At 35.0% G+C, this 13,196-nt stretch overlaps 1 protein-coding gene across 6 annotated transcripts in view; it reads right to left on the bottom strand.

The window, feature by feature from the left end:
* LOC121374983 (glyoxylate/succinic semialdehyde reductase 1-like) overlaps positions 1 to 13,196 on the bottom strand; it is a 94,835-nt gene that overhangs the window by 73,711 nt on the left and 7,928 nt on the right. For 4 of the 6 annotated variants that reach the window (XM_041502158.1, XM_041502159.1, XM_041502160.1 and 1 more), the window contains exons 4-5: positions 10,766 to 10,901; positions 3,602 to 3,688 (exon numbers count right to left, since the gene is read on the bottom strand). In XM_041502158.1, the coding sequence (XP_041358092.1) occupies positions 3,602 to 3,688; positions 10,766 to 10,901 (223 nt within the window). The remainder of the gene's footprint in view (positions 1 to 3,601; positions 3,689 to 10,765; positions 10,902 to 13,196) is intronic. The other 2 variants (XM_041502161.1, XM_041502163.1) reach the window with 1 other exon arrangement.

Below are 13,196 nucleotides of genomic sequence, written 5' to 3'. Positions count from 1 at the left end.
TTTTAAACCTGCTACATTTTTCTATTACCAGCATGGGATTTTTAATATGCACTTTCCCCCAGACAGGACAGAACATTCCACAGACATTGATATACCAGTCGTGGTGCACTAGTTGGGATGGGGGAGGGAAAAAGCGATCAGAAAATGGGTCCAATAAGGTATTTCAATCCTACAATTCAAACACCTTAGGTGAACACTCAAACAATTAAGCTAGGTTCCGCCTGCTGTTCAGCATCAAGACAAAGTCTGTAAATTATGTCATAGGTGTTACCTAGAACAATGAAAAGTAGATCAAGATGACCTAGTAATGGCAGGTATATTATATATATAGAATGAAAAGTAGGTCACAGTGACATAGTAATGGTATAAGTAACCACAGCTAACGTAAGTTGTATTTACATGCAGAATTTGATGATCATGCATGAAATGATATGGAAGATGTTGCCCAATCAACGGAAATTAACACTCGGCCGAACAGACAATATACAACCCATCAAAGATAGGCATGTGAAAATAGGTAAATCCCCATGCAAGTCAAATTTTATTGATAACGCTACATAATAAAAATATACATAAAATTCAGCTTTGAAGCACTGCAGAATTTTGTTTCCAAAAAATCAAACGAAGATGGAAACAAAACCTATAGTCCGCTTCAGTTGGGTATTTAGGGTTCTATAAAAATGCACATCTCTTTAAAATTATCAACACTTCATTCTTGATATCAAGTACATGATCAGTGGTACACTAGTCTAGTCAAAATAACCCAAAATTATGCTTAACCTAGAACAAACAATTGGTATATATATATATATATATATATATATATATATATATATATATATATATATATATATATATATATATATATATATATATATATATATCAGGTTTTGGTACCAAAAGATGCAGAATTTTGTTCTCTATAATATATTCAAAATACAAATTTGGTCTTCAGAAAAATATTTAATGTGCAAATTAGCAAGTTACTGGAAATCATCAATTCAATAAAGAAATCTTGCTTGATTTAGATAACTAAAGATGACGATTAGTTAATTCTGCTAAGGAAACCTTGATTTAGATAATTAATATGAAAATTAAAAGAGTTAATTATGCTAATTTATGTTTATGAGACCTCATTAGTCTTATTACTAGTGATCATCATGGATACTGCAAAAATTGGTTTTATTCAGTGCATAATTATCTTATTTACATTTACATATCAGCCCAAACCTGGAGAAAGTTTACTGAACAGAAATTAGCCCAGGACATCTAAAGAACTTATTATTGTTTCACAACTTTTCTCATGCTCAACATCGTGTAATAATACCATTTCTTCAGAACTGAGCAAACCTTGCAGTTCTAAGCCATCGATATAATCAAGTTTGTTTGTTTTGTCTAACAACACCACTAGAGCACATTGATTTTTAATCATCGGCTATTGGATGTCAAACATTTGGTAATTTTGACGTATAGTCTTAGAGAGGAAACCTGCTGTATTTTTCCATCAGTGGCAAGAGATCTTTTATATGCACCAACCCGCAGACAGGATCGACATAAGCCAAATCACCGAAAACCGTATGTCATCTTGGTTATTTTTTTATCTGATGATGAGTTTCCTTGGAAGTTCTGAGTCACTGATAAATGGTTCTGGATTATTTGATATTTTAGAGATGATATATGGATCAAATACCATAATATATATAAAAATTTAAAAGTATTAGCCATATCCATTCAGGGGCATTTTTTAGCTGATAGCACAATAAATTTCAAACTTTTCTAAGCACCAAACGAAATTACAACAAAAACATACACAACAAATGAATAAGAGGATGACATTTCTGAGACCGAAATGCTCAAGACTGTGGCTTCAGATGAATTGGACTTCAATGCATGTTAATCAGAAAGCTTTTAATTGTGAGACACCAAAGAAACAATTATGCCAAATGATGCTGCAAAAAGCTTTCAATTGTGTGATACCAAAGAAACAATTATGCCAAATGATGCTGCAAATGTGTGACACTGAAGAAGCAATTATGCCAAATGATGCTGCAAATGTGTGACATCGAAGAAACAATTATGCCAAATGATGCTGCAAAAAGCTTTCAATTGGGTGACACCGAAGAAACAATTATGCTACAAAAAGCTTTCAGTTGGGTGACACCGAAGAAACAATTATGCCAAATGATCCTGCAAATGTGTGACACCGAAGAAACAATTATGCCAAATGATGCTGCAAAAAGCTTTCAATTGGGTGACACCGAAGAAACAATTATGCCAAATGATATTGCAATTACAAAATAATCCGAGGCTTTTCAAGGTGATCTCTAAGCACGGGTATCATACTGTACGTAAATCAGATTGGTTTTGTGTAGGGTTGTGGACAAATTTGATTACAGAACAAGTCATGATGAGGGCAATAATAATTACAAGATATGTTCATGCTCATCCTCATTGTCTACTTATTTCTTTAGAATTACAACAGTCCCTGCCATGGTAATTTCCACAAGCTGCAACACACTTTAAACCATTCTTTCAGAAGGAACATACATTTGAAAAACACTGATTCTTGTTCATCACACCAACATACAAGATGGAGTAGCACTCCTCCAGAGGGTGAGATGATTGTTTAAGTTGAAATATACAGATATACTTGGCCAATATGTCTAATTTGAAATATACAGATATACCTGGCCAATATGTCACGTCTATAACAACAAAATATGGTGTCAACTGTACAATGGTATTTCAAGGATACCAGTTTTTTCAATGAAACACAATTGCATCTTTTCTGTTATGCCTGTTATTTTTGGGCTAACTAACATCAAAGACAATCAGTGATCTTTTCTCTACCAATGGCAATTTTTCCTGCAGGGAAGTAAATTTGTGATCAAATTAGAATTCCACAATTTTTACATAAATTTCTCCTACGAACATAATTCCCTTTACGTTAAGCTACTAAACACTTGACTACAACCATTGTTGTAAGAAACATTTTGGGTTTTTTTTTTTACCATTTCCACTGTATAATAGATAATAATTTTTGCTTGCACACTGAAACAGTCTAGTACACAAGACACCAGTTAAAACTTTGAGATATAGTCTAGCATTATTAACAGATGAGACTGGGAATTTTATAATAATGAATTAATCTACTGATATGATTAGGTTTTCTACAGAAACAATCAACACTTCAGGATAATCAGCAGTGAGTATAATGTGGCATCTAGTTCATTATTTCAATACAAAGTGACATGCATGTTTACTATTTATGCATTCTGCAAAATCTGTTTCTAAACATTTTAGTTAATTTAACGGCACCATTATTTCAAAAATCTTCCAAAAGGAATGAAAAAGATTCCTCAGGGTTTTTCCAAACCTCACCCAATAGCAGACCAAAAGGGATATTCAACCTATACATTATGTATTCAGACGAGATGAAGAGATTCCCATACAGAATACCAAGTTAGACCAATTTCTGTAAGGTCATTATGTGTGTCCTATTGTATTATCTTGGAAACACAGAACACTGGATGAAAGAGCTGTGTTTTGTGTTCATGAGAAAGCATTGCTCAAACTTGAATGGACGAACCAGTGAGCTTACCTTCTTTCCCTCTTTAGGAGAATCAGACCGCTGAGGAAATATCTGTGCAATTTCTTCTTCAATAGAGGGCAATTCAGCTGGAATTGCCTGTAAACAGAAAAGGCAGACCTCCCCGTGAAACACAGACAAATTATTCACAAGTGTATATAAAGTGAAAATCAAACTTTGGTCACTTGTCGAGGGAAAGTTAAAAATTTAAGTTTGTTTTGTTTAACGACACCACTAGAGCACATTGATTATTTAATCATCGGCTATTGGATGTCGAACATTGACCAAGTAAAGAAAATAAGTTTGAAAGGCTAAGGGGAGCTAAAGCACTCTGTGTGTGAGTTTTGGGTAAGCAAAAGGCTACAAGAGTGAAACAGCAGTTAAAACTGTGAAATATAAATAGTAGAAATTTCAGAATAATTTCCAATATTTGAACAGTCATCTCACAAAATATCATTGGGAAATGTTTGATTAACTGTGTTAACAAAAGAAAGGAAATTTGGTTACCATCTCAACATATTTTAAACTTTAGCTTTTTAGTGTTTAAAATACGGCAACAAGGCAATTAATTTGATGTGAACCATAATCACATGTCAATTACATAACTATAAATTCTCGCAAAACACCACTGTCATATTTTAAAAAAACGCTGCAAGCTTGTGGAACACTGGGACGTTATTCATGTATTACAAAAATACATATATTCCAAGAATGTTCTAAACTGATTTTGAAACAATTGGTGCGCAATGTATCTGCAAATCATTCTGTTTAAAATACATAGTTTGGAATATCAGTGTAGTACAGAACCATAGTACAAGTGAGTTAAGTTTAGATAACTCATCAATTAGGTAAAGATAAATCAGACTTCTAGTTGGTTATCCAGGATTCTGAAATATTATCTCCTGTGATCATTTTAGCTCTTGGTCGAGAAAGAGATAAGAGAGGAAATCCAATTCCGCCATAAGGATTAATCCTATTGGTAAGTTACCTTTTAAAATCACTTTTTCATAGACATGACAGTACATACCACAACTCTTGAGGTACCAGTCATGAAACACTGGATGGGACAAGCAAAAATCCCAAGGCCACTGAGGGCAATGGATAACTGTATCAACAAAGCCTGATAACAGATTTGCTGAAAATTACAGCAAAACACCTGTTCCATGTTAGAAACAAAATGATACAATAATAATATTAAACAGTAAAATGTGTGTGTATTTTTATAAACATACTAATTAGACAAATCAGTATCTGAATACAATTTAAGCATAATTTTATATTTCGGAATATAAAAGTGACATCATACTCGTACATCCCTTCCATTGTTGCAAACTGTTTATATCGAGTAAAGAACATGCCAATATTTTCAAAACTAAACAATGCCATCACATGCCACAATTAAAAACCCCACCAGGGTAATGATATAGGTATATATTAATATCTATATAAGTTGCAGATATACTAGTTCACACACACACACACACACACACACACTACCTACAGGATTGTTGTTTGGTACCGATTGACAACTTTCCAGTGAATATTTGTTCTGGGCCCCGTTCCATGAAGCGACCTTAGCGCTAAGATCACTGTAACTGTATAACTACTGTATGCACTTACGGTGATCTTAGTACTACGATCGCTTCGTGGAACGGCCCCCTGTTCATTACAGATTAGCAATTTCTGTTAAGAGTTCTATCTGTTTTTAACGGGGAATTTTAAAGCATTTAATGTGGGGGGAAAAAAGCAAAATTTTTTAAGAGATTCAATTTGTTTGTTATTTTATTTTTTTGGTGCCAAATATAGGCCACATCATATTTCTTAATTGAATCTCTATTCATACTCAAAAGTATTTTGTTCAAACTACTAGACACATTTTACCCAGCTACATAAAACAATATACTGTGTTCACTTAAGTATTTGTTCTTCATAATTTGTTATCTATTAAGGCTGTCAATATTACTTGCAAAGGACTACTAACTAAAAGAAACTTCTTAAAGAAAATCAGGTGCTAAATTAGAAAATGGAATGACATGGAGACACACTTGATGATATATAGAATACTAAATGAGCTTGCCTATCATACCATTTTTATTAAATCAAGGGTGCAGAAAATACTCGGCCGGTCACTAAATGCGAGTAAAAATTCTGATGGACAAGTTAAAAAATGTAACTACTAGCACGACGGGCAATCTGTCTTTTTCTGACGAACTGTAATTACTTTTTTTCCATCGAATCCGCGACTCTGCATCAGCCATACCAGAATTCCAAACCATTCAAACAAATACACAACAATCCATGTACCGCATCGACAATAGACATCTTCGGAGTTCTGAACTGTGCAAGCACGACATTCCAGAAATAAGAGTCGGTCAAAGGTCAAATTCTTCCTACAAAAGGCTTTTTAACATTGAAAGTATGTTGCCAGTGTCTTTTCATTTAATTCATTTCTTATGTCTGATGTGTTTTCAAAAGATTGTTCTGTTAAATCTTGCGGGATGTCACTTGAATTTTGTAATCACCAGAATATTTCAAAATTGACTGATTTGTTAATCAAGGTTTGGGACTTGATTTCATTTGCCATGTGGTGTTGATCACTTACCAAGTGTTCTTAATAATATTTTTGCCATTAAAATTATATATATATGTATTTGAAGTAAAGACGGTGTATATTATAATATTCTTAAACAATAACATATTGTTTTATGGGCTGGTGGACTAGTAGAAATTCTAGTGGGCTAGTCAGTGTTCTTGCTAGGTGAAAATTAACAGAGGGTGGCCATGCGACATCACACCGTTAAAAAAAAACCCAAACCAAAACAAACAAACAAAAAACCACTAAAAAGGGAAAGCTTGGTTACCATATATTATTGTGCGTGACATACTCTTCAGTATTTGGTACCAAAACGTTGGTACAAAATACAAGCCAAATCTTTTATGTACCGTTAGTTGAAATAGAGATGTTGTCAGTCTGACATTCACTGGCATTCATTTTGCTGAACCGATCAAAGTTTTAATATTATTATTTTAATAAAGATTTCAAGATATACTGAACAAAAAAAGAAACTTCCGATTTGTACATATAGTATTTGTTGTGTTAAAGAATTCATTGTGTAATGAAATTATATAGGTAGTATTAGCCTTGAGCTGTATTATCAGGATTCATGAATTTTATCGATTATTTTTGCACTGTTAATCGTCGACAACATGAAATTCAATTTGCACGTGCATGCATGGTTCGACATGTCCCGTGTAGTATTCGATCAATTTGTTTTACTTGTCTTACTGACATTGTTGTCAAGTGAACGAAAACGCTTCAAAATTTGTAAAAAAATTAAAGTTTTTTACATTGTAGCATTTTTAGTATGCCAAGAATACCCAATAATTTACGCGAACAGGCGATTGGCATGCTTGATGCTGGCATGTCGACAGAAGATGTTGCAAGGCATGTTGGGAGTTCTACTCGAGCAATACGAAATCTTCGTATAAGATTTCGAAAGACAGGAAGCACCAACGACTTGCCACCTCGTGGACAACCGCGTGTTACAACACGTGGTCAAGACCGCTATATCATGAACACGCATTTGCGCAATCGATTCCAAACTGCCACTGCTACTGCTGCTAACACACCTGGGCTTCACAATAACCGAATCAGTGGGCAAACTGTTCGTAATCGTCTGCGGGAGAACGGTTTACATGCACGACGTCCTTACGTCGGATACGTTTTAACGCAACGTCATCGTCTTAATTGGGCACGTGTACACACTCGTTGGATACGGCGACGCTGGAATACCATTCTTTTTTCGGATGAATCCAGATTTTCTTTACAACATAGTGATGGCAAGGAGAAATGAACGCTATGCTGACTGTTGTGTTCTTGAACGAGATCGTTTCGGGGGTGGGGGTTCTGTCATGGTCTGGGCAGCCATTGCCCATGGTTATCGTTCACCACTAGTCGTCATTGATGGCAATTTAAATACTCAACGTTACCGCGATGACATTCTCGCTCATCACATCATTTCTCTGTTCCATAACAACGCCAACATCTCGATTTTTCAGCATCATAATGCCACCTCTCATACAGCTAGAGACACTGTAAATTTTCTTAGGACAAATAACATTGATTTCATTGATGACTGGCCCGCTAAAAGTCCTGATCTCAACCCCATCGAGCATGCCTGGGATAGTCTGGACAGACGATTGAGGCGTCGTCCCAACCCACCCGCTACCGTCAACGAACTTCGTCAAGCGCTCATTCAGGAATGGAACAATATTCCACAGGCAGAAATCAACACTTTAGTCAATTCTATGCGCCTGCGATGCACTGCAGGGGTCAATTCAAGAGGTGGTCATACCAGTTATTAAGTGGGTGTTTTTATTTTTAACCCCTATGACACTTGGTCAAAATTTCTCCCAGTTTTTGTTAACCTATGGCCATGATTTTTGCACCAAACGATGCATCATGGAACACTCTTTAAACGCATATATAACAATTATTCCCCCAGTTTGTTTTCATCAAGTTATGTTCAAGCAAAGTTGATCACATGACAAATTTGGCACTAAGTAAGTGGTTTTTTAGTCAAAGACTGCTGAATCGATAAAAAAATTAATTTTTTCATTGCTCATATAAAATATAACTTTTATTGTGTGTATCAAACATACAAATGGACACAGGTATGGGACAAAACAGAGGCTGTTAAAAATACTGTTAAATTATGTTACGGTAACTGGTCATCGTAAGCTACTGAAGTTTTTCGTCAGTTGCTTTTTCAAAAACAATGCAGCTTGTTTCAGTGTGCAGACTGATCGAAAAAAATTGGAAAGTGTGCATTTGGAAATAGCGAAGATGGATGCTGTAAACTATAGTAGGGTGCGGGAAAATAAAGAAGGGCGGCAAAAAACAAAGAAAGGCTGCAGAACATGAAAGGAGGGCGGCAAAATGCAATTTAGCGGGACGGGCCGCCCACTTAAATGGAGTGAGAACACTGGTAGTGAAACATTTTCCATTTCTGCACCCCTGTAATTGAGTGAACAGTTTCATAAAAAAAAATTGTTTAGTATTATAAACCAAACCAATTGCAACCAAGCTGCAACACAGAAGTAAGTTAATGTCAAGACCTACTACTTGTAATTTTCTACGAATTTGATCAGCACGTGATCTACTTCAAGTCAGTTTCGACTTTGGTGCAAATCTGGCATTATTTGTCAGTTTGTGAGGTGTTCTATGCACAGTATTGACAGAATTGTTGATTGGGCCAGCAAAATGTAAGTTGACAGAGTGAGATTGACTAAAAGTGACACATTTTGTACATATGCATTACAGCTTTGAAACATCGTGAAAAAAGGAAGCATCATGAACCCAGTTTAATGTTACTGCAATAAGATGCAAAGTGACGTGATTCTAATTTTTAAAAACTTCCATGCCAGTCTGTAAGTGTTTCAGTACAAATGTCCTATATTTAAACGACACTACATCCACCGACTATAAAAAGAGGCTTGATCCCCTTGTCAGGACTCAACCTGGATCAAAAATACCTGTAGCCAAAATATTAGCCAAATGGAATTTTTATTAGCCACATTGAAAATGCTTTAGCCAAAATTGTTTTACGCAGTACTGTAGAGTATTTATATATGAATATGAATCTTTTTCAGCTAATTGTGTACAAACTGGAATAAATCTGAATAACAAAACCTCAATGGGGGTAGGGGCAGTTAATATATTACTTCGATTTTTCAGTTTAAGGTGGGGGGGGGATGGGGTTATGCATTATCTTCAGAGTTGGAAGCCAGTACCCCGTACACCCACTTCTAAGGCCTATGACATTAAATTAACAAACATACAGAAATATTGGGGTGGGTGGATATTTATGGAGGGTGTTGTTTATTCTTTCTTCCTTTTTTCCCCCAAATAAAAATTTGAGAGCTTTTTTTTTTTAATATAGAGCTCATTATTTTTTTAAATAGCAATCTTTATGTTAGTTTGAATTGCTTTTTTTAAAAAAGTCATCAATTCCCCACACCAAACAATTTCATAATTTGTGCCATGTTGTTGCCGTTGATTTCAACATCGTGTTAAATGCTTGTTGTGATTTCTGCTTGCAAAATACCCCGGCTAAGAATGTCGACATCACAGTATACTCTATTTATTACAACAACAAAAAAACTTTAATAAAATTAAAATTTACAGTCTTTTTAAAATCCAGCTAACTTATTAAATGTCACCTCACAGTCTTACAAATTTATATCTAAAATTATCTAACAGATATGATTATTGTAAACTAATTTTATTCAATGTACATTTAACTGCAATTTGTATAAATACTGCATGTTCATTTTCCGGGATCGCGATCTGAATGCATGCTCTCGACCATGGGTACGAAATTAGCAAAGACAAAGGAAATAAACAAAAACTGCAGTTAGGTATTCATGTATGCGAACAACTATTGTTTTTCTACAAATTTACAACAAGATATAATTCTCTGTAATCCTATTGTTTAATGTCAGCAACGAAGTCTCTTGACACGTGGGTGTCAGCTGACCCTGAAGCGTGACCTATTCCCGCCAAGAGTTGTCTCAGTTCAGCCAACGAACGTTCTTCCTAACATTCGCGAACTATTTGATTGATGTTCATCGTGTCCATTTGGTGTTATCATGAAGTGCACAAACCAGTCTAGCAAACGTTTTATTTTCGCTCGGTCTGGCTGAACTCAGCCCTTGAGATAACCTACATGTCTTTCGGCCCTGATTGACATACATCGTCGGTCTGTTTTTATTACTTTGGTTCAAAGACTTTACAAAATTAAAATAACAAGTTACAGAGCTTCCAGACATTGCTGTCATACATGTTGAGTGCATGCCGTTAAAATTAATAACCGTGATTATTAAAATAAGCAAACATTATAAGGACTACGCTGTAGTCTGGATGACACCATTTCTCGTCACCGGTCACGAGATGGTTATACACTAATTGAATATTTGGTATTATTATTATGTTTGAGGTGTCGGATAGATTATGTAAACGTTTGTTCACATGAGAAGACAGAAAATATTAGCTACTTGCAAATTTTATTAGCCTTTTTTTTTTAATTAGCCAATGGCTAATTTGGCTACCGACAGGGCGAGCCCTGCTTGTCATGCATTAACCCCCGATATGCACTGGATAATAAATCAACATACTGAAGCAGGCAATGCTTTATAAGCATCTTCAATGGCTTCCAACGCTTCCTTGAAACCTTTTGGTATGCGTGAGCTCGACGTAAACTTGTCACGGTTGAAAGGGTACAACAAAATACTCTCTTCTGGAATCCAGGCACTGAAATTAATAAAATAAACATATTTGTAAATACTGTACATAGATGTGTATCAGCCCACTCTGTAGACAGGCCAAGCCCTTAGTTTGTCAATCAATATCTTCTACAAATAGGTTGGTATTATGTACTGCCCACTCAACTTCAATGTAATTGAACCAGACAAATATAATATATCAAAAAATAGATACATCTCATGAAACACTCAATCATGGGCATTTGTTTTGGTGAACATATCAAAACACAAACACTAATTTCATCAAGATTTCAAGATAGCTAAAAAGAATAAAGGTTCTAAAAACATAATCCCCTAATGTTCTGCTGTTCTTTTATTTCTATCATTCTCGAATGAATCGATGGCACGGAAATTTTTAGCAGAATAAGGTACATGTAGTTTCACTTTTATATAAGCGGTATAAATATTATTTAACACCCCCGATAGATAATTGCAATGATGAACACTACCACTTCTGTTGTTTTTATAACAGGTGATATTCCTAATAAAATGCAGTTTCTGATAATTTATTAGGAATTGTTTAACAAACAATGAGAGAGTAAGTAAAAATCATCAGTCCTGATTAAATCCTCAATTGAGGACAAAATAGCTTTTAAAAAATTGGTGTAATCTATCTGATCATGTGACAAATTTGGCGCCAAATACTAGTACTACTTGTATGTGGCTTTAGCCAGAAATTGCTGACACAATAAAAAATAAAATATGTTTGTTTTTACTTCTCAAATAAAATATAACTTTGATAGTGGGAATCAAACAAACAATGGACTCTTGTATAGAGTCTGTTAAAAATACTGGTTAAATAATGCAATTGTAGGGTTTTGAAGCCTAGAATGACTGACTAGTTTTCGTTAGTATTGCATTTCCGTACTCGTTAGTATTGCATTTCCGTACATGTATGCCAATATTTTATTGGTTTTTCTTAGACATTTTTTTGTTGACTCTTTGAATTGGTCTACTCCTGTTCTCATGATGGTATTTAGAGACTTGAAAAGTCTCCTTAATACACAGCAATAAACAGTAACAATCAATGACACAGTATGCATGACTGTGATTGAGCTAAAAATAAAGTGTATAACTATGTAATTAAAAGTTAAAGTTTGTTTTGTTTAACAAAGAGGTGGGGACATAGCCCAGTGGTAAAGCGACTGCCTGATGTGCAGTCAGTCTAGTATCGATCAATGTGCTCCAGTGGTATCTATAAAATTAGGAAATTTAATATATAACTTGGAAAAAATTTCTGCTGATCCAGAGTTAGCCCTGAAACCTACCGAAATGTTAGGCCCAAAACACACCAGAGCTGGGTCTAGCGAGCATGGTATCAGTCGAAAAAGAAACACAATAAATAGGATGTAACAAAACACACCGCATCTGTACTGGCACGAACTACAGATCTGGGAGCAGATTACATAAAACAAACATGCACTATATTTTGACAGCACCAGACCCAAAGTCACTGGTTTTGGGCTGTACGGGCTTTCTAAAAACATATTCAAATGTTTTAATTTTGAAGTCGTCAGCTTACTGGAATGGACCTTGTAAACCCTATTTATCTAGTAGATCAACCAGCGCTCAATTTTTACAGTCGTCCGGTATGACCTAATATTCAGTTGGGTAACTTAATTCTATGCTTTTTACACCAAAAGGCGAGTTGCGCCGCATAATAATGTGCAGTTTCCTTGCCCACAATCGCTTTTAAACTGTCGTTATCTAAAGTACATGGGATGATTTTCCGCGATCACGGAAAAATGGACGGAAAAGCGGAATTTAGTAACTGAAACGGATTTCGCTATTTTTTTTAAATAACCTTCAAAAGTTGTATTTCTGGTTCAAGCACCATTATAAATCTTTTTGGTAGTTTTAAGATTCAATATTAATAATATATGCATAGTGTTTTTGTATGCCAACTTTTGTGGAGTGCACTGCATGCCTAAACACTTCCAGAACCGTTCATTCTCGGAAGTTACGCTTAATTGCCGTAAGCTTGCAACAAAGCATGTGACTGTTTACCCATGTCACTTTACACAGTGAAATTTAACTTGAAATATACAAATAAACATGTACTAATACAATTTTTGAAGGTTGATTATACAATAAGATTTCTAGTATGTTCAATTTCGATATTTTTTAATAATACTTATTACGATTCGTAAGCATAACCGATTTACGTGACACTTTCATTGGAAAGCGTAATTTCGTAAAACTTCGGGCATATTCGTTAATCTGTACGGAAGCAATTCACATTTATAGTCCGTCCTACGGGGAACGCCTTTTTTCATGCTATGGA

Source organism: Gigantopelta aegis, chromosome 6 (assembly GCF_016097555.1).
Source record: "Gigantopelta aegis isolate Gae_Host chromosome 6, Gae_host_genome, whole genome shotgun sequence".
NCBI lineage: Eukaryota > Metazoa > Mollusca > Gastropoda > Neomphalida > Peltospiridae > Gigantopelta > Gigantopelta aegis.
This window is presented reverse-complemented; position numbering and strand designations above follow the sequence as displayed.